The sequence below is a fragment of the Lepidochelys olivacea genome, assembly GCF_965140295.1.
Source record: "Lepidochelys olivacea isolate rLepOli2 genome assembly, chromosome: 2".
Lineage (NCBI taxonomy): Eukaryota > Metazoa > Chordata > Testudines > Cheloniidae > Lepidochelys > Lepidochelys olivacea.
In genome coordinates, this window is record NC_140412.1 from 148,749,908 (window position 1) to 148,771,842 (window position 21,935).

Here is a 21,935-nt window from a genome sequence, read left to right on the forward strand (position 1 = left end):
GCCCCCTGAGGCTTTCATTTTGCCAGCTTAGAATCATAGAATCATAGAATATCAGGGTTGGAAGGGACCTCAGAAGGTCATCTAGTCCAACCCCCTGCTCAAAGCAGGACCAATCCCCAATTAAATCATCCCAGCCAGGGCTTTGTCAAGCCTGACCTTAAAAACTTCTAAGGAAGGAGATTCTACCACCTCCCGAGGTAGCGCATTCCAGTGTTTCACCATCCTCCTAGTGAAAAAGTTTTTCCTAATATCCAACCTAAACCTTCCCCACTGCAACTTGAGACCATTACTCCTTGTCCTGTCCTCTTCTACCACTGAGAATAGTCTAGAACCATCCTCCCTGGAACCACCTCTCAGGTAGTTGAAAGCAGCTATCAAATCCCCTCTCATTCTTCTCTTCTGCAGACTAAACAATCCCAGTTCTCTCAGCCTCTCCTCATAAGTCATGTGTTCCAGACCCTTAATCATTTTTGTTGCCCTTCGCTGGACTCTCTCCAAGTAGTTACGACAACTCCTGAGGAAGCTCGTAGAAGGAAGGTAATATGGATGGGGAGTGTTCAGCTGTTGTGACCTGCACTGGATGTGCCATGTTTGTCTTTCTTCCACAGGACAGAAGCGACTTTGTCTGTACAAAGTGCAAGCTGGTCTTTATATTAGAAGAGAAGGTTCAAGGTCTAGAGAAACAAGTATCGACCCAGCGTTGCATAAGAGAAACTGAAGATTTTCTGGACAGACGTCAGGATATGCTTCTATGGACACAATGTTCTGAAGATTCAGAGCAGGCTGCACAGCGGGGCAGGATGGTGAAAAAATTTGGCAGCATGTGACCTTCAGAAGAAGAAAGGGGAGCGTCCATGTATCAGCAGCGCAGATACAGATAAGCAACCGTTTTCATGTTCTCTCCACAGGTACTAATGCGGAGAGTGGACTAGATGATACATCTGAGGGAATGGAACAGAAGGAGATTCCGCCGACTGGAAGGCATGAGATGCACTGTCCTAGGGATGGAGGTTCCATGACCACCGCTCCCAAAAGGAGGAAGCGGGTGATGGTGGTCAGGGATTCTCTCCTCAGGGGGACTGAGTCATCTATCTGCTGCCCCGACCGGGAAAACAGAGAAGTCTGCTGCTTGCCAGGAGCTAGGATTCATGATGTGACGGAGAGACTGCAGAGACTCATTAAGCCCTCGGATCGCTACCCTTTCCTGCTTCTCCACATGGGCACTAATGATACTGCCAAGAATGACCTTGAGCGGATCACTGCAGACTATGTGGCTCTAGAAAGAAGGATAAACGAGTTTGAGGTGCAAGTGGTGTTTTCATCCATCCTCCCCATAGAAGGAAAAGGCCTGGGTAGAGACCGTTGAATCGTGGAAGTCAACGAATGGCTACGCAGGTGGTCTTGGAGAGAAGGCTTTGGATTCTTTCACCATGGGATGGTGTTCCAAGAAGGAGAAGTGCTAGGCAGAGACGGGCTCCACCTAACGAAGAGAGGGAAGACCATCTTTGCAAGCAGGCTGGCTAACCTAGTGAGGACGGCTTTAAACTAGGTTCACCGGGGGAAGGAGACCAAAGCCCTGAAGTAAGTGGGGACATGGGATACTGGGAGGAAGCACGAGCAGGAGAACGTGAAAGGGAAGGGCTCTTGCCTCATACTAAGAGAGCAAGACAAACAGCAAGTTCTCTCAAGTGCCTATACACAAATGCAAGAAGCCTGGGAAACAAGCAGGGAGAACTGGAAGTCCTGGCACAGTCAAGGAATTGTGATGTGATTGGAATAACAGAGACTCCGTGGGATAACTCACATGACTGGAGTACTGTTATGAATCGATATAAACTGTTCAAGGAGGACAGGCAGGGCTGAAAAGGTGGGGGAAGTTGCATTGTATGTAAGAGTAGTATGACTGCTCAGAGCTCTGGTATGAAACTGCAGAAAAACCTGAGTGTCTCTGGATTAAGTTTAGAAGCGTGAGCAACAAGGGCGATGTCGTGGTGGGAGTCTGCTATAGACCACCAGATCAGGGGGATGAGGTGGACGAGGCTTTCTTCCGGCAACTCACGGAAGTTACTAGATCGCAGGCCCTGGTTCTCATGGGAGACTTCAATCATCCAGATATCTGCTGGGAGAGCAATACGGCGGTGCACAGAAAATCCAGGAAGTTTTTGGAAAAGGTCGGGGTCAATTTCCTGGTGCAAGTGCTGGAGGAACAAACTAGGGGCAGAGCTCTTCTTGCCCTGCTGCTCACAAACCGGGAAGAATTAGTAGGGGAAGCAAAAGTGGATGGGAACCTGGGAGGCAGTGACCATGAGATGGTCGAGTTCAGGATCCTGACACAGGGAAGAAAGGAGAGCAGCAGAATACGGACCCTGGACTTCAGAAAAGCAGACTTTGACTCCCTCAGGGAACTGATGGGCAGAATCCCCAGGGAGAATAACATGAGGGGGAAAGGAGTCCAGGAGAGCTGGCTGTATTTTAAAGAATCCTTATTGAGGTTACAGGGACAAGCCATCCTTATATGTAGAAAGAATAGTAAATATGTCAGGCGATCAACTTGGCTTAACAATGAAATCCTTGCTGATCTTAAATACAAAAAAGAAGCTTACAAGAAGTGGAAGATTGGACAAATGACCAGGGAAGAGTATAAAAATATTGCTGAGGCATGCAGGAGTGAAATTAGGAAGGCCAAATCACACCTGGAGGTGCAGCTAGCAAGAGATGTTAAGAGTAACAAGAAGGGTTTCTTCAGGTATGTTAGCAACAAGAAGGGAGTCAAGGAAAGTGTGGGCCCCTTACTGAATGAGGGAGGCAACCTAGTGACAGAGGATGTGGAAAAAGCTAATGTACTCAATGCCTTTTTTGCCTCTGTCTTCACGAACAAAGTCAACTCCCAGACTGCTGCAGTGGGCAGCACAGCATGTGGAGGAGGTGACCAGCCCTCTGTGAAGAAAGAAGTGGTTCGGGACTATTTAAAAGAGCTGGACAAGCACAAGTCCATGGGGGAGGATGCACTGCATACAAGACTGCTAAAGGAGTTGGCGGATGTGTTTGCAGAGCCATTGGCCATTATCTTTGAAAACTCATGGCGATCGGGGGAGGTCCCAGACGACTGGAAAAAGACTAATGTAGTGCCCCTCTTTAAAAAGGGAAGGAGGAGGATCCAGGGAACTACAGGCCAGTCAGCTTCACCTCAGTCCCTGAAAAAATCATGGAGCAGGTCCTCAAGGAATCAATTCTGAAGCACTTAGAGGAGAGGAAAGTGATCAGGAACAGTCAGCATGTGTTCACCAAGGGCAAGTCATGCCTGACTAATCTAATTGCCTTCTATGACGAGATAACTGGCTCTGTGGATGAGGGAAAAGCAGTGGACGTGTTGTTCCTTGACTTTAGCAAAGCTTTTGACACGGTCTCCCACAGTATTCTTGCCAGCAACTTAAAGTAGGATGGGCTGGATGAATGGACGATAAAGTGAATAGAAAGCTGCCTACATTGTCGGGCTCAATGGGTAATGATCAATGGCTCCATATTTAGTTGGCAGCCGGTATCAAGTGGAGTGCCCCAAGGGTCGGTCCTGGGGCCGGTTTTGTTCAATATCTTCATTAATGATCTGGAGGATGGTGTGGATTGCACCCTCAGCAAGTTTGCAGATGACACTAAACTGGGAAGAGAGGTAAATACGCTGGAGGGTAGGGATAGGACAGAGAGGGACCTGGACAAATGAGAGGATTGGGCCAAGAGATCTGATGAGGTTCAACAAGGACAAGTGCAGAGTCCTGCACTTAGGACGGAAGAATCCCATGCACCGCTACAAACTAGGGACCGAATGGCTCGGCAGCAGTTTTGCAGAAAAGGACTTAGGGGTTACAGTGGACGAGAAGCTGGATAGGAGTCCACAGTGTCCCCTTGTTGCCAAGAACGCCAATGGCATTTTGGGACGTATAAGTAGGAGCATTGCCAGCAGATCGAGGGACGTGATCGTTCCCCTCTATTCGACATTGGTGAGGCCTCATCTGGAGTACTGTGTGCAGTTTTGGGCCCCACACTACAAGAAGGATGTGGAAAAACTGGAAAGAGTCCAGCGGCGGGCAACAAAAATGATTAGGGGACTGGAACACATGACTTATGAGGAGAGGCTGAGGGAACTGGGATTGTTTAGTCTGCAGAAGAGAAGAATGAGGGGGGATTTGATAGCTGCTTTCAACTACCTGAAAGGGGGTTCTAAAGAGGATGGATCTAGACTGTTCTCCGTGGTAGCAGATGACAGAACAAGGAGTAATGGTCTCAAGGTGCAGTGGCGGAGGTTTAGGTTGGATTTTAGGAAAAACTTTTTCACTAGGAGGGTGGTGAAATACTGACATGCATTACCTAGGGAGCTGGTGGAATCTCCTTCCTTAGAAGTTTTTAACGTCAGGCTTGACAAAGCCCTGGCCGGGATGATTTAGTTGGAGACTGGTCCTACTTTGAGCAGGGGGTTCGACTAGATGACTTCCTGAGGTCTCTTCCAACCCTGATATTCTATGATTCTATGACTATTTACTCAGCCACCCTTTACTTTCTATTTCTTTTTCCAGAATGGCTCTCCCTTTCTGTTTTACCTGCCTAAATTGTGTTACTTTAAAGAGATTTTCAGTACTGACTTCTGTATCTGACCATCTGAAGATACAAAATCACAGAAAATTTCTTATCAGTGTTATTCATTAAAAAAAAAACATCTCATGTATTAAATATTTTATCTATGTTATAACAAAGACACAATTTTGAAAACTTTACAGAAGAAATCCAGAGTAGAATGGCAGGCAGTGTACAGTTCCTGAAGCTGGTTGGCTGCACGGCTGTAGCGAGGCAGAAAAATTACTGGTGAGCAAAATACATCACAGACAGGGCAGAGTCAAGGGAATGGAGAAGACATGATTGGCCTGCCAATGACCAGTCTATCTGGAGGTTAAATGTTTGATTTCTAAAATTTTCACTCATTCTGGATATCCAGCTTGACATCCCTAGCAACTTAAATTCAGGTCCTAGGTACGCAACTCCAAATGAAGTCAATTGGAGAATGGAGGTATTTCTTAAGATTACGATCTGTGTATCAAATTAAACTACTTGAGAATTGAGGCAATCTGAATTAATGTAGGCCATAAAAGCATAAACTACCTCCTATAGTTTATCAGTCTGTTAGCAATTGGGCATTTCTCTTTTATGTATACTTTATTTTTAGTTAAGTGAATATAATGAAGTGTATTTTTTATTTAGGATTTTATTTTTCAGGAGTTGAAGATAAAACATTTTTTAAAAGTATACCCCAACAGTGACTTTTGTTTTAAAGCAGCACTTATGGACTTTCACATGCAAAAGCCCCTAACAGCTAGTGGAAGGATCACTGCTCCCTTGAAATTAGTCTCAGCTGTTGATTTTATTGCTTAATTTTAACCACAACGTACTATATGTACAAACACAAGATGGTGTTTAGCAGAAACCCACAGATTTTTCTGATAACGTGTCAAACAAGATAGAAGAACTACACCATTTTATAGTACTGTAAAGGCAGTCAATATGTAGTTTATGTATTAGAAGTTAAGAACCTGACCTTCTGCTGTGAAAAAGTAAACATACCAAACTGCTGCAGGGAGAACACTGCATCTTGCATGTGGATCCAAAATCTGAGCTTTCCAAGAGATATTTTATCATATGACACTGTAAGAGGTAGCTCTGTCGTTGAACGGTTTATTATCTGCATTGGGACAGAAAATAGTCTTAACAACAAAATTAATATACATACAAATGGGAATGCAAACAGAAACAACAGTTAACGCTTTTAGGGGTTGTTTAATTTTCATAAAAAAACAAAGCATTTAAAACACCATGTATTTATATACTAAATGTGTAGTCTGTTCTATTCAGATTCTTATACAACCCTCATCTCTGAAGCACCTAGGCACCTCTGGTAAGTGCAGTAAGCAACATAACTAACATTTCCCACATGATTCATTCTCTTATCACCTCAGGAGGGGCAACTGGGTATGCAATGTTGTGTTTGTTTTCGAAGGGTCTCTATCTTACTTTCTTATGCATATGGGGGTCAGTCTTGTTGCCTGGGAGCTGGCAGATCTCTGATCTTAAGGGCACATCTACACTACCCACCAGATCGGCGGGCAGTGATCGATCCAGCGGGGGGTCAATTTATTGCATCTAGTATAGACGCAATAAATCGACCACTGAGCGCTCTCCCGTCGACTCCGGTACTCTATCAGAACGAGAAACGCAATCGGAGTCAATGGGAGAGTGTCAGCTGTCGACTTACTGCAGCGAAGACACCACAGTGAGTAGATTTAAGTACATCGACTATAGCTATGCTATTCATGCAGCTGAAGTTGGGTACCTTAGATCGACCCCACACGGTAGTGCAGACAAGCCCTGAGACAATTGCCTTAGTGAGGTAATAATCTAACACAGTGACTGGGTTCTGGTGTCGTCTGTATTATAACTCAGCTTCAAATTCCCCATTCCTAACCCCATAGTTGACACTAACAAGGGCTCTCCCCCACATTCTCCCCTACTATTTGAAGTTGCTGCCCATTTCCCACTTCTCTAGTCCTGGCCAGATAGAGGGACATGACTCCCACACACAACCCCATCTCTCTAGGCTATGGTTGAGCAAGTCATGCCTGACTAATCTAACTGCCTTCCATGACGAGATAACTGGTTCTGTGGATGAAGGGAAAGCAGTGGACGTGTTGTTCCTTGAATTTAGCAAAGCTTTTGACACGGTCTCCCACAGTATTCTTGCCAGCAACTTAAAGAAGTATGGGCTGGATGAATGGACAATAAGGTAGATAGAAAGCTGGCTAGATTGTCGGGCTCAACGGGTACTGATCAACGACTCCATGTCTAGTTGGCAGTCAGTATCAAGTGGAGTGCCCCAAGGGTCGGTCCTGGGGCCGGTTTTGTTCAATATCTTCATTAATGATCTGGAGGATGGTGTGGATTGCACCCTCAGCAATTTGCAGATGACACTAAACTGGGAGGAGAGGTAAATACGCTGGAGGGTAGGGATAGAATACAAAGGGACCTAGACAAATTAGAGGATTGGGCCAAAAGAAATCTGATGAGGTTCAACAAGGACAAGTGCAGAGTCCTGCACTTAGGACGGAAGAATCCAACGCACCGCTACAGACTAGGGACCGAATGGCTAGGCAGCAGTTTTGCAGAAAAGGACTTAGGGGTTACAGTGGACGAGAAGCTGGATAGGAGTCAACAGTGTGCCCTTGTTGCCAAGAAGGCTAATGGCATTTTGGGATGTATAAGTAGAAGCACTGCCAGCAGATCGAGGGACGTGATCATTCCCCTCTATTCGACACTGGTGAGGCCTCTTCTGGAGTACTGTGTGCAGTTTTGGGCCCCACACTACAAGAAGGATGTGGAAAAACTGGAAAGAGTCCAGCGGAGGGCAACAAAAATGATTAGGGGATTGGAACACATGACTTATGAGGAGAGGCTGAGGTAACTGGGGATATTTAGTCTACGGAAGAGAAGGATGAGTGGGGATTTGATAGCTGCTTTCAACTACCTGAAAGGGGATTCTAAAGAGGATGGATCTAGACTGTTCTCCGTGGTAGCAGATGACAGAACAAGGAGTAATGGTCTCAAGTTGCAGTGGGGGAGATTTAGGTTGGATATTAGGAAAAACTTTTTCACTAGGAGAGTGGTAAAACACTGGAATGCGTTACCTAGGGAGGTGGTGGAATCTCCTTTCTTAGAAGATTTTAAGGTCAGGCTTGACAAAGCCCTGGCTGGGATGATTTAATTGGGGATCGGTCCTTCTTTGAGCAGGGGGTTGGACTAGATGACCTCCTGAAGTCCCTTCCAACCCTGATATTCTATGATTCTATGAATGTGTCTCACAAAGTGGGGAGAGAAGGGAACCCTACCCCAAGGAAAGACAAGGATCCCCATATGTAAGCGGAGATCTGTCCCCCCTGCCCCTGTATGGAATGAAGTCTGAGGCCTTCTCCGTGTTCATATCCGTGCTGTGATCTGGGGGCCCTGTGACCCTCTCCCTAACCCCCCATTTGAACCTTCATTCTGAGGGTCCTGAGCCTCTTCCCCCACCCCATCTGCTAGTTATGATATTAAGCACCTGCGGTGGGAGAGACGAGACAACTCACTGAGATAGATGAAGCAATTCACACCTCTCAGAACTATCATTTCAGGCTGTATTCATCTCCATGGGGTGTTCTCATTCATTTAAGAGCACCTGGGCCCCTTCATACCTCTTGAGTGTGCTATACTGCAGATGGATGTATAGAGCCTCTTCCCTGTACTTTAGACACAGAGGTCCTTCCCAAATCTCTATCTCCACTCTCTTGCCCCTCCTTGTCTCCTGCTGATGAATGCATTCCTTACAGTTCCACCAGTGCCACCTTCCTACCACCTCATAGCCCCTCCAAGCTTACCAGGGACAAGGAGTGGCAAGGAAGAAGGTGAAGCCAGTGTGTGGTGGTAGTAGCTCAGAGCAGCAGGCATAATGCAGGTGGTCGGAGCCATAGACATGATAGAAAGAATGGATGAGATGTTGAAGCAGTGGTGGTAGTCTGAGCAATTGGAGGAAATATGGGGGGTTGGAGCAGAGAAGGGCTATCTAAGAGTGTATTAGAACAGTGTAGGGAATAGCAGGATGGGAAGTAGGGATCAGAGTTGAAAAGCTGGGTTTTTGGGAGGACAGAGGCAAAGCCTCCCCATCATCATCCACAACCACCATGTTGGTCCCCTCTTCTAAAAGCTCTCCCACTGACTCCATTTTAGTTCTTGCATTCGCTCCTCAGCTCTTCAACCTTTGGGACCCCTGCCAACATTGAGAGAAGGAAGAATCAGGTGTGCAGAACAGGCACAGAAATGGGGGAAGAAAGAGATGATGTATGGGCAATGCATTCTGCATACAAGGTAATCACTGCAAGGAGTCAGAGAAAGTGAACGGGAAGGGTTGGGCTGCAGTACATAAGAGTGCCAAAAAGTTATTTAAAAAAACCAACCCCAAAGAAATTAAATGCCCAAGAATTTGTCAGTGCAGAGTTAAGCTTGTCCAGAGCTGCCTCATGCCTTTCCAGAAATCTGAACAGTGGACAAACTTACAGCATTCGTGGAATTGCTATGTAAACTAAGAATACAGAAATGTAATAATTTTATGAATACTATACATGACCTGGTTAATGAGAGGAAGTTACTGTGTTAAGACTTTCCTGTATGAACGCACTGATGTAGCTTAATAGAGAGCTATGGAAAGAACATGAAAATGATAAGAACACCCCTGTGGACACTTGAAAGAATGTGCAAAGACAGCAGATTTAAGGAATATGCAACCTTGTTTTGCCGGGCTGGGAACTTGGAGATCAAAAAGATTGAACAGCTTTTAAAAGGGGACTCTCCCTGAAGCAAAGGTAAGAAACAGTTTGGAATAGTCCATTCCCTTAACTCGCAGTCAGACCCTAGCGGTCTCCGAGGTCTATAGACCTGCCTGGATCCTAACCTGGAATATAAGAAGATACCTAGCAAAATAGACATATGTCTAGCCTATGTTGTTTTCATACCTGTTTTTCTCTGAAATACTGTTGTTCTAAATAAATCTTCTCTAAGGAGGCTGTTTGGTCACAGATTACCACTGTCACTGCTTCCGGAGAAAACAGAACAACAGGGTCTGAGCCTGAGGCCTGGTCTACACTAGGAGTTTAAGTCGAATTTAGCAGCGTTAAATCGATGTAAACCTCCACCCGTCCACACGATGAAGCCCTTTTCTTCGACTTAAAGGGCTCTTAAAATCGATTTCCTTTTACTCCACCCCTGACAAGTGGATTAGCGCTTAAATTGGCCTTGCCGGCTCGAATTTGGGGTACTGTGGACGCAATTAGATAGTACTGGCCTCCGGGAGCTATCCCAGAGTGCTCTATCATGACCACTCTGGACAGCACTCTCAACTCAGATGCACTGGCCAGGTAGACAGGAAAAGGCCCGCAAACTTTTGAATTTCAATTTCCTGTTTGCATGGTCACCTGCAGCTTGCCACGCTGGCCAGAGCTCATCAGCAGAAATGACCATGATGGAGTCCCAGAATCGCAAAAGAGCTCCAGCATGGCCCGAACGGGAGGTACGGGATCTGATCGCTGTATGAGGAGAGGAATCCGTGCTATCAGAACTCCGTTCCAGTTTTCGAAATGCCAAAACATTTGTCAAAATCTCCCAGGGCATGAAGGACAGAGGCCATAACAGGGACCCGAAGCAGTGCCGCGTGAAACTGAAGGAGCTGAGGCAAGCCTACCAGAAAACCAGAGAGGCAAACGGCCACTCCGAGTCAGAGCCCCAAATATGCCGCTTCTATGATGAGCTGCATGCCATTTTAGGGGGTTCAGCCACCACTACCCCAGCCGTGTTGTTTGACTCCTTCAATGGAGATGGAGGCAACACAGAAGCAGGTTTTGGGGACGAGGAAGATGATGAAGTTGTAGATAGCTCACAGCAAGCAAGCGGAGAAACTGGTTTTCCCCGACAGCCAGGAACTGTTTCTCACCCTGGACCTGGAGGCAGTCCCCCCCGAACCCACTCAAGGCTGCCTCCCGGACCCGCCAGGCAGAGAAGGGACCTCTGGTGAGTGTACCTTTTAAAATACTAAACATGCTTGCTTTTAAACCATGTATAATGATTAATTTGCCCTGGCATTTGCGGCTCTCCTGGATGTACTCCCAAAGCCTTTGCAAAAGGTTTCTGGGGAGGGCAGCCTTATTCCGTCCACCATGGTAGGACACTTTACCACACCAGGCCAGTAGCACGTACTCGGGAATCATTGTAGAACAAAGCATTGCAGCGCATGTTTGCTGGCATTCAAACAACATCCGTTCTTTATATCTCTGTGTTATCCTCAGGAGAGTGATATCATTCATGGTCACCTGGTTGAAATAGGGTGCTTTTCTTAAGGGGACATTGAGAGGTGCCCGTTCCTGCTGGGCTGTTTGTCTCTGGCTGAACAGAAATGTTCCCCGCTGTTAGCCATGGGGAGGGGTGAGGGGAGGCAAAATACGACCTTGGAATGAAAGCACATGAACTATGTAATGTTAACAGTAAGGTTTACCGTGAAAGAGTGTATCCATTGTTCTAGAAAATGTGTCTTTTTAAATACCACTGCCTCTTTTTTTTCTCCACCAGATGCATGTGTTTCAAGGATCACAGGATCTTCTCCTTCCCAGAGGCTAGTGAAGATTAGAAGGCGAAAAAAACACACTCGTGATGAAATGTTCTCTGAGCTCATACTGTCCTCCCACACTGACATAGCACAGACGAACGTGTGGAGGCAGACAACGTCAGAGCGCAGGAAAGCACAATATGACCAGGAGGAGAGGTGGCGGGCTGAAGAGAGGGCTGAAGCTGAAAGGTGGCGGCAGCGTGGTGAGAGGAGGCAGGATTCAATGCTGAGGCTGCTGGAGGATCAAACCAATATGCTCCAGCATATGGTTGAACTGCAGGAAAGGCAGCAGGAGCACAGATCGCCGCTACAGCCCCTGTGTAACCAACCGCCCTCCTCTCCAAGTTCCATAGCCTCCTCACCCAGACGCCCAAGAACGCAGTGGGGGGCCCTCCGGCCACTCCACCCCAGAGGATTGCCCAAGCAACAGAAGGCTGGCATTCAATAAGTTTTAAACTTTTAAAGTGCTGTGTGGCCTTGTCCTTCCCTCCTCCACCACCCCTCCTGGTGCTTCTCTCCTCCACCACCCCTCCTGGGCTACATTGGTAGTTATCCCCCTATTTGTGTGATGAATGAGTAAAGAATGCATGAATGTGAAGCAACAATGACTTTATTGCCTCTGCAAGTGGTGACTGAAGGGAGGAGGGGAGGATGGTTAGCTTACAGGGAAGTAGAGTGAACCAAGGGGCGGGGGGTTTCATCAAGGAGAAACAAACAGAACTTTCACACCGTAGCCTGGCCAGTCATGAAACTGGTTTTCAAAGCTTCTCTGATGCGCACCGTGCCCTCCTGTACTCTAACTGCCCTGGTGTCTGGCTGTGCGAAACCAGCAGCCAGGCGATTTGCCTCAACCTCCCACCCCGCCATAAACGTCTCCCCTTTACTCTCACAGACATTATGGAGAGCACAGCAAGCAGTAATAACAGTGGGAATATTGGTTTCGCTGAGGTCAAACCAAGTCAGTAAACTGCACCAGCGCACTTTTAAACATCCAAATGCACATTCTACCACCATTCTGCACTTGCCCAGCCTATAGTTGAACAGCTCCTGACTACTGTCCAGGCTGCCTATGTATGGCTTCATGAGTCATGGCATTAAGGGGTAGGCTGCGTCCCCAAGGATAACTATAGGCATTTCAACATCCCCAACAGTCATTTTCTGGTCTGGGAATAAAGTCCCTTCTTGCAGCTTTTGAAACAGACCAGAGTTCCTGAAGATGCGAGCATCATGTACCTTTCCCACCAGCTGATGTTGGTGAAACATCCCTTGTGATCCACCAGTGCTTGTAGCACCATTGAAAAGTACCCCTTGCGGTTTATGTACTCGCCGGCTTGGTGCTCCGGTGCCAAGATAGGGATATGGGTTCTGTCTATCGCCCCACCACAGTTAGGGAATCCCATTGCAGCAAAGCCATCCACTACGACCTGCACATTTCCCAGAGTCACTACCCTTGATATCAGCAGATCTTTGATTGCGTTGGCTACGTGCATCACAGCAACCCCCACAATAGATTTGCCCACTCCAAATTGATTCCCGACTGTCCGGTAGCTGTCTGGCGTCGCAAGCTTTCACAGGGCTATTGCCACTAGCTTCTCAACTGTGAGGGCTGCTCTCATCTTGGTATTCTTGTGCTTCAGGGCAGGGGAAAGCAAGTCACAAAGTTCCATGAAAGTGCCCTTACGCATGTGAAAGTTTCGCAGCCACTGGGAATCGTCCCAGACCTGCAACACTATGCGGTCCCACCAGTCTGTGCTCGTTTCCTGGGCTCAGAATCGGTGTTCCACGGCATGAACCTGCCCCATTAGCACCATGATGCCCACATTGCCAGGCCCATGCTTTGAGAGATGTCTGTGTCCATGTACTGATCACTCACGTGACCGCGTTGACGTTGCCTCCTCGCCCGGTATCGCTTTGCCAGGTTCTGGTGCTGCATATACTGCTGGATAATGCGTGTGGTGTTTAATGTGCTCCTAATTGCCAAAGTGATCTGAGCGGGCTTCATACTTGCCGTGGTATGGCGTCTGCACAGAAAAAAGGTGCGGAACGATTGTCTGCCGTTGCCCTGACGGAGGGAGGGACGACTGACGACATGGCTTACAGGGTTGGCTTACAGGGAATTAAAAACAACAAAGGGGGTGCCTTTGCGAGAAACTGAATGGCCCCCTCGAGGATAGAATTCAAAACCTCAAGGATAGAACTCAAAACTGGGTTTAGCAAGCCATTTATTTCACAGAGGGAAGGAGAAAGGGAGGAGAAAATGAATACAAAACAAATCTGGTCTATTTCTTGTTTTGAGCCACTTCATCTATCTTTACACATCTTGCTGGCAGCAGACTGTGCAGTACGACCGCTAGCCATCATCATCTCCTGGGTGCTCGGCAGAAGACAGTGCATTATGACGACTAGCCATCGTCTTCTGCTGGCTGGAGATTAAAAGACAGTGCACTGCCGGTAGGACTGAACCGCCACGAGATGAAACTTAAGAGAGAAATGACCTGGCTGAGTCACTCCCATGTTTGCCCAGGCGCCCAATTAAAAGAGCACCCAGGACTACGTCGATGACGGCTACCAGTCATATTGCACTGTCTGCTGCCAAAAGGCAATTAACTGCTGCTGTGTAGCAATGCAGTACCAGGTCTGCCAGCACTCAGGAGACATACGGTGACGGTAAGCTGAGCGGGCTCCATGCTTGCCATGGTATGGCGGCTGCACAGGTAACTCAAGAAAAAAGGTGCAAAACGATTGCCTGCCCTTGCTTTCACGGAGGGAGTGAGGGAGGGAACGGGGGCCCGACAATATGTACCCAGAACCACCCGCGACAATGTTTTAGCCCCATCAGGCAATGGGATTTGTACCCAGAATTCAAATGGACGGCGGAGACTGCGGTAACTGTGGGATAGCCATCCACAGTGCAACGCTCCGGAAGTTGCAAGTTGCCTCAGTACCGTGGACACACTCCGCCGACTACGTGCACTTAGAGCATTTGTGTGGGAACACACACAATCAACTGTATGAAAATGCTTTCTACAAAACTGACTTCTATAAATTCGACCTAATTTCGTAGTGTAGACATACCCTAAATTAGACCTACTAAGGTAACCGTGGTTAGTACCAGGTGACTGCAACGAAGGGCCTGGTCTGAGAATGGAAGGGTCATGTAATTCCACCCTAAATCAGAGGCACCAGCTACAGGCTTGAGACCTACTGAAGGTGCTCAAAGAGACCAGGAATCATAGAAGATTAGGGTTGGAAGAGACCTCAGGAGGTCATCTAGTCCAACCCCCTGCTCAAAGCAGGAGATGCAGCCAGCCTGGTAACCAGTGTGTATCTTAACTCGGAGTTTTTCTGGTTTAGCCAATTACCACATTCTGAAAGAACACCCTTAATTCTGCATTAATGAACTTTTTGGGCATTTAATCAAAATCCAATCTGAATATTAGATTAGCAACATATTAGCTGTGTCCACTGTGAATTTCTGTGAGGTGGGCTGCTGTAATGGAAACAAGAACAAACAATTACAGCAGTACCAGAGATTTCCATAAAACTGTAGTTCAAAATTTAGTGAAAAGGCATGTTGTTACTCACCATTAAATCTTTCACTCTGTTGCTTAGCTGATCAATAAATAATATTGGAAGGTAATGCACAGTCTTCCCCAACTGAACCCTATGATGTTCAAACATGGATTTTATGATTACATTAGTCCACAAAAAAAAATTTTCTAATCATATTAGTGCACAAAAAAGATAAATTTCTGGAATCAATTATATATAGTTTCACACATATTTAACTTTAATGTGTGTCATGAAAATTTCCATACTGGACCCCTTTGCCCTATCAGAGTAGTATATTTGGTGCAAATGAGAATTCATCCTTTTCAGTTCACTTTTTGTAGTTTCAACTTCAAGGTTAGCAATACAGAAAGACAGGATAAGTGAAGAGTTCAAGATACATATGCTATATAAAGGATAGAGAACGAAAGAAACAAAAGGTGGGTAAAACTAACATTTGAAATTGGTAGTGAGGTAACTACAGCATGCAGAAGTGATCACCAGACATTACAATGTCTGGTGAAGACAAGAAACTGCATCCCAGTAATAAGAGACTGGGGATTACCCATATTTGAAATGTACTTGATTGTAAAAAAATAAGTTTGTCTAATTGCACTGGTTTCATAGTTTTTCACAGCACTCCTCACCACAGAATTTGAATACCTTTAACAGAGAGAAAAGGTGGATGAGGTAATACCTTTTACTGGACTTTCTATTGGTAAGAGAGAAAGTTTTGAGCTACACAGAGGTCTTCTTCAGGTCAAAATAAGAGCTCTGTGTAGCTCAAAACCTTGTCTTTTTCAACAACAGAAGTGGGTCCAATAAAAGCTATTGCTTACCTTGTCTCTCTAATATCCTGGGACCAACACAGCTACAACTACACTATAAATCACAAATATTGGTGAAGTCCCTATGCCTTCTAAACACTAGGAAAAATTGCATGTATAATTAGTCACTGGGGCAGCTCCACTGGCATAAGTAATAGTGGGAGACAAACCATACACAAGGCACAGGCCTATTTACTACATGGTCATCTAAACAGAGAAGGTCTAGATGACATGGTGGTAAAAAACCCAGTACCATGTCAAGACTACAGCTTCCACCATTGCCAGTAGAATTGTAGTAGTGGACCCATGCCTGTCCAAACTTTGCCAGAGTAAATACAGCTACACTGAACACAATGGGAGTACTTGCGGAATAGAGCACTATTCAAAGTATGAGTGACAGAACCAGGCCCAAGTGACGTACCCCAGTCACACAGGAAGCCAAAGGCAGAGTTGGGAATAGAATCTAAAACTCTGGAGTCCCCATCTATTGACCTAACCCCAAGACCATCTTGACTCTTTAGTACATTGAATGGATGCTGCTGATACCCAACGAAGAACTATCCTGCACTTGTAATTTATGTAGATTTTAAGCATCTGTAAGACCAAGGACATAGTTGCCTTCTTCTAGAAGAGACAGTTGACTCCAGATCATTGTTTCCCTCCCACCAGATTGAAACTGAACTATCTGAGGAAATAGCCATAATAAAACATCTTCCACCTTTCAATTGGTGACACAGCCTCAATGGCACTTTTTTCAATAGGAAACAATTTTATGCAGCACTTCAGATTATTCTCACACTGATGGTAGGGACAATTTTAAAGATATTCTGGTGCAAAACCACAGCTCAGTGCACAACGGCAGTCACAAAGACCACAGGGTATTTGTTTCTGAATATAATCTTACTAAAAATAACTGAAATTATAATGCATCATTGTGACCCAAGCATCCCTGCATTCACACCAACACATTATTGCAATATTTGTACAAAATATGCTTTCTGAAGTACCATATGAAGGCTGGGTACTAATATTATTGTAAAATGCATGTGTTAACATTGTATGTGAAGATAGGAATTCTCTGTACAATGTTACAGAAACTTGTTTAATGTCAGACCAGCTGAGCTTAGGTAAAGGCGATAAACCGGTCTGGCTCAGACAAAGGAATGTGGGTTTACCTCAATTTACATATTAGCAATAAATAAAGCCATCAAGCTAAACCAGGAGGGTTAACCTGGCCCTTAACTCAAAAGACAGAGAATTAGCATGGCTCCTGAACCCTAGAGAGAGACACGAAACAATTTCCAGGAAGCCTTTCTGACTTGTAAGATCAAGGCAATCCCTTTAGGGATATAAGGAACAGAAAGAACCTCCATCTTAATCTTTCACCTTAGGAGACAAAGAAACCAAGCAATTTGATCTCTGTGATGGGTCCTGGCCACGACTACCAATAAAAAAAGCTGGAAAGGAGACTGTGGGTAAAAGAAACTACCTGGGACAAAGACTATCTTGCTAGACTAAGTTTTAGACTTTTAGATGTGCGTTTCCACTTTTATTTTCTTGTAACCATTTCTACCTTTATCCCTTTTACTTAGTAACACCCGATCTATGCCCGTGTTAATAAACTTGTTTTACTTTTAGTATAAACCAATTAGTGATCTGTTTGAAGTGAAGGGTGTATTTAACTAAATTAATAAGCTCTGATGTACTGACCAACAGAGCAGCAAATTTTAATTACCCTCTGTGAATGCACCATGGTAGCAGCTGTGCACTGCAGAGAAACATCTCTCAGGAGACTGGGGGCTGGAGCGCACAGATTGCTACCTTCTAATTTTTGAAAACCAGACCTCTCTGCCCCACCTCTTCCCCCTGAGGCCTCCCCGCCCGCTCCACTTCTTCCCCCAAGGGTACCATCCCTGCCCTGCCTTTTCCCTCGAGGCCTTATCCCCCACTCGCTCCTCTCCTCCTCCCCCTTCCTTGTCACTTGACCCTCTCCACCTCCCTCTGCTGTGGGGCTGGAGCTGCAGTTTGACGTGGAGCCTGCTGCCTGCCTGTTCACAAGATGCAGACAGGAGGTGGCCCCAGCTGAGCAGGGGCTGGCCCAGGTTGATGACGCACCACCTCACCCCCACCCACACATAGTAACCAGACTTGATGTCAGGTCAGTACATCTGACTGGACAGTCCAGTCAAAAACCAGACACCTGGCAACCCGATGGTTTGGGATGGGAGAGCCTTAAGAAGTTTTCTGGTGAGGAAGACGGATTACTGTGGCAGGCAGCTGACCAGTCTTGTTGCTAGCAAAGCTAACTCTTCCTGAGGCAGAGAGTTTATATAGTGCTCACAGCTCTGGATATCCCCAGCAGCATGTTACAATCATAAATCAACAGCACATTTAAGGAACACTCATTTATTATCTTCCCATCTCAAAACAGATGTAGCACAAAGGTGCAGAGAAAATGCCTGAGCATGCAAAAATCTACCATATGAGACATTTTATTTTTTAAAATTATGAATATTTTGTTTTGAGAGGAGCTGTATAAGTAAAGAATTAGATTGATAATGTTAACCTTTCAGGGCATTAAATGCCAAATGGTTTCTGTGCAACCTTAATTCTGCCCCGTTGTAGAAATTATGATCCAATTTTAACTATACAATCACATGCTAACATTCCTGACTCATGCCCTGTGTATTGTTCTGACACAAAAACCTAGTGACAAACAACTGACTAAAACTTGACTAACTCACTACACTATACAGGTCTTGCAAGATATTTATCCATGAAGAACAGCATATAAGAAAGCTACAGAAAGCTCATAACTTGCACAGATTTATAATCATTGCAATATGTACATACGGGTAACAAATAAGGAATAGTATAATTATGTTAAAATTATGCTTTATGGACTCTGAATGGAAGTGAGTCACCAGGGGACATTTCTTGGTGATGGCCCATTCAAACAGGAGGGAATTCACAGTCACTCTGTCCTGCTTAGCTGGTGATGAGATACAAGGATCAATGGTCTAGCCTTGCTCCATCCAAGACTTTCAATAGAAAACTATCCGAGACAAATGCAAACAATCAAAATCACTTGGAGATAAAAAAGGAACATTACAACAGTCAGGGAATCACACTACCTATGAATAAATACAAGAGATTGCTTCAGAATAACAGAGAGTGGGGGGGAGGGGGGGAAGCACTGTGTCTCCATTCACTGAGGAGACATCTTGAGAGCAGGGATGTTCTCATGAAAAATTGGACCCTGGCTCCTGTGAAGCCAGCCACCACTGCAATAGACTGAATTGTGCAGTGGGGTGGAGGGACCTACTTTATTAGATAGGAAAGGAAACTATTAATAAACATTGACCCCCTTTTATGATTTTGTTTTATATTGTAACTACTAGAAATGAGAAGGTGATGGAAACAAATAGAAATTCTTTTCTTTCTTATAATCAAACAACAGAAGGTTTATTTAATTGTTCATGAGTCCTATGTGATTTTACAGGAGCAGTGATTTAAAGGAAAACTGGGATACACTACACCTTTGGGAGCAGAGGATTTGGGATTTCTGTGAGTAGCCAGTCTTGAGGCTGGAGCTGTTCAAAGGGACTGAGGTATTGGAGTGCATGTATTGTTAGCATAGCTCACAGGAGCGTGCTTGAGTGGCTGAAAGGCTGGTGGTGGTCCGCCAATGACAGCCCATCACCGTACACAAGACTCTCTCTTGCTGGAGGTGAAACCCCTGAAAACCATCACAATTGTTTAATCTTTGCACTGAATGAGATATGTTTCTATGGAAACAGGATGTGATCATGCAATTAAAGAATATATCATACATAAGCACAAGGGGGCCAAAATTAAGATGTGGTGCAATCTTGGGTCAAAGTGCAAGGGCTACTACTATTTAAATATTGCTCATTGTGATTGCTGAAGTTTAAGTCTGATGTTAAAATATCCATTTCCCAACAATGAGTTCTGTGATTTTAAACTATACAACTTTAATGTTTCACTCAGAGGTTATTTAAAAGGAGAAATTAGTCCTATAAACTGAATATCTCTAAGTCTAACAAAACAAAATCTTTGTAAACTTACATCTTCATGTATCGGTGAACATCAGCAGGGAGAGAGGATCCATCAAAAACAAAATCTTCCACCATAACATTTAGAGTCAACCTTGACCTCCAGTGTGAGACAGGTTCATCTAAGGCATTGGTCTGTTTCTTTTCTGCTTCTATTTGCTTTTAAATAAAAAGGAAATAAGAATAATGCTGTACACATTAAATGCAAATTTTAGGAAAAAAAAAACAATAAAAGTCACTTGAACCCTGGATTACAATTAGCTACACCAGAAACATGAACATGTGGAAAATTAGCATTAGTTCAGCTTGGACCAGACATCATATCAATATTTTTCTAACTGTGCTGGAATGAATCCTGTGCCTATTGCTATTTGAAACTAAAACTGAAAAACATATATGCTTAGAAAAGAGGAAATACTGTACAACTCTGATTCAAGATAAACTTTTAAAAATTTGAAGCCAGTTCAGAAAAAAGTTAATTAAAAAAACTGACTTTCTGATTACTCTCCATGCCCCATTTGAAACAGCCAGAACACTGACATCTGCTTGCTCTATATAAGGATCGTGGGGGTAACACTACTTGCACTGAGTTTGTGCTGTCTCAACACCACATTCATGTGATATTTGTAAAAAGATCTCAGCTTCCATTAGGAAAGAAAAAAATCTGATCACTTGTTAACAAGCAACTAAGACTTCAGAACTGGGTGTGTGTGTCCCCCGCTCCCCACAAAAAAGATAACCAATATTCCGGCTGATTTTTCATTCTCTCAAGTAAATTAAAGAGATACAGTTGCCATTCCACTCGTTTTGCTTTGGATCATTATGCAAGACTCTCAGTCCTTCCTCCATTAATGCTTTCTTTTTTTGTTGTGGAATACTTGCTACGATTTGTTTTCTTCTTGGCCCACTTTCAAGCCCGTGAACAGCAGACTAACGGAGCTGGAAAGAGTCTACACTTTGGCTAGGTCACTAACATCTGAATCAAGTTCTGGATTTTGCTTTGCTACACGTGTGGAATTGCTTAGATGAAGTTCATTGTGCAAAATTCACATGGCTGCTAATGCAATGCTACAGGTCAAAACAAATTCCCACCAAAATCAATACATCCTTAAAAGATGTATTGCTTTCTGGCCTGACCCAGAAGTTCAAACACACCATCGCCAAGTGTAGGGGTTGTTTGTTTGTTTGTTTTTTTTTAACATAATGGCCAGGATTGTCTTTCATGCTGTAAGTTTCAGTATGGTATATTTTAGCTTTTGCAAAGACTCCCTGTTCAAAAAGGACTTCAATCACAAGTGCATTTTAAGTCCATCATGAAACACACTGTACCCACAAAATATGCCTGTCCTTTTTCCTTAAGAACAATAACTCAGGCGGTTGAACATGGACGGCAGGTATAATAGGCCAGGGGAGGCTAAGCCTCCCCAAACAGGATATTGCACTCCTCCCTTTGGGGGCGTGCTGGCCTGCCACCTTTACAGCACTGCCGCTGAAAGGGTGCTTGGGCCGTGGCCCCATCTGCACTGTTCCTCTTCCCCTGAGGCACTGCCCTCACTCTGCCTCTTCCCTGAAGTCCCTCCCCACCGGCCACTCATGCCTCTCCAGTGCGAGCAGCAGAGGGCCACCACTGGGGGACGGGGCAAAGTGGTGCTAGCGGCGGGCAGGGGAGGGGGCGAAGAGTAGCTATAAACCGGTATCCGCGGAGCTGCAGGGCTCTACTGGGAATCATGGTAGTGAAAGCATCAGCATCACAGGTTGCTGCTCCCAGGAACCAGCATCCCACACCAGCAGCTCCTTGAGCGTGGCTGTACTGCCCATAGCTCTGCTCTCTAGGGCGGCCACAAGGCTAACCAGCAGCTGTTCCCTGTTGCACTACTGTGTGCAACTGGCTTGCACGCTCTTGGACAGGAGTCCCTTCCATGCAGCGCTCTGCATCTCTTGCCCGGAGGTGTGCGAGCTGCTTGCACACATTACTCAACCAGGGACAGCTGCTGGTGAGCCTGGTGCCCACCCCAGTGGCCAGGGCTGGGGATAGTACAGCCACGCCAGAGAAGCTACCCATGCAGGAGCTGGCTAGGATTGCCAGGCATCCGGTTTTTGACTGGAATACCTGGTCAAAAAGGGACCCTGGCAGCTCTAGTCAGCACCGCCAACCGGGCCATTAGAAGTCCGGTTGGCAGTGCAGCTGGGTTAAGGCAGGCTCCCTCTCATATGGTACATATGTCCAAATAGCTTGAAGGTATCAGTAAGAACTTGTTTTGT

General features: G+C 45.4%; 1 protein-coding gene across 2 annotated transcripts in view; it reads right to left on the bottom strand.

Moving 5' to 3' along the window:
- CLPTM1L (CLPTM1 like) overlaps positions 1-21,935 on the bottom strand; it is a 113,118-nt gene that overhangs the window by 76,217 nt on the left and 14,966 nt on the right. For both annotated transcript variants that reach the window (XM_084621800.1, XM_084621799.1), the window contains exons 4-6: positions 19,687-19,832; positions 14,807-14,885; positions 5,608-5,725 (exon numbers count right to left, since the gene is read on the bottom strand). In XM_084621800.1, the coding sequence (XP_084477926.1) occupies positions 5,608-5,725; positions 14,807-14,885; positions 19,687-19,832 (343 nt within the window). The remainder of the gene's footprint in view (positions 1-5,607; positions 5,726-14,806; positions 14,886-19,686; positions 19,833-21,935) is intronic.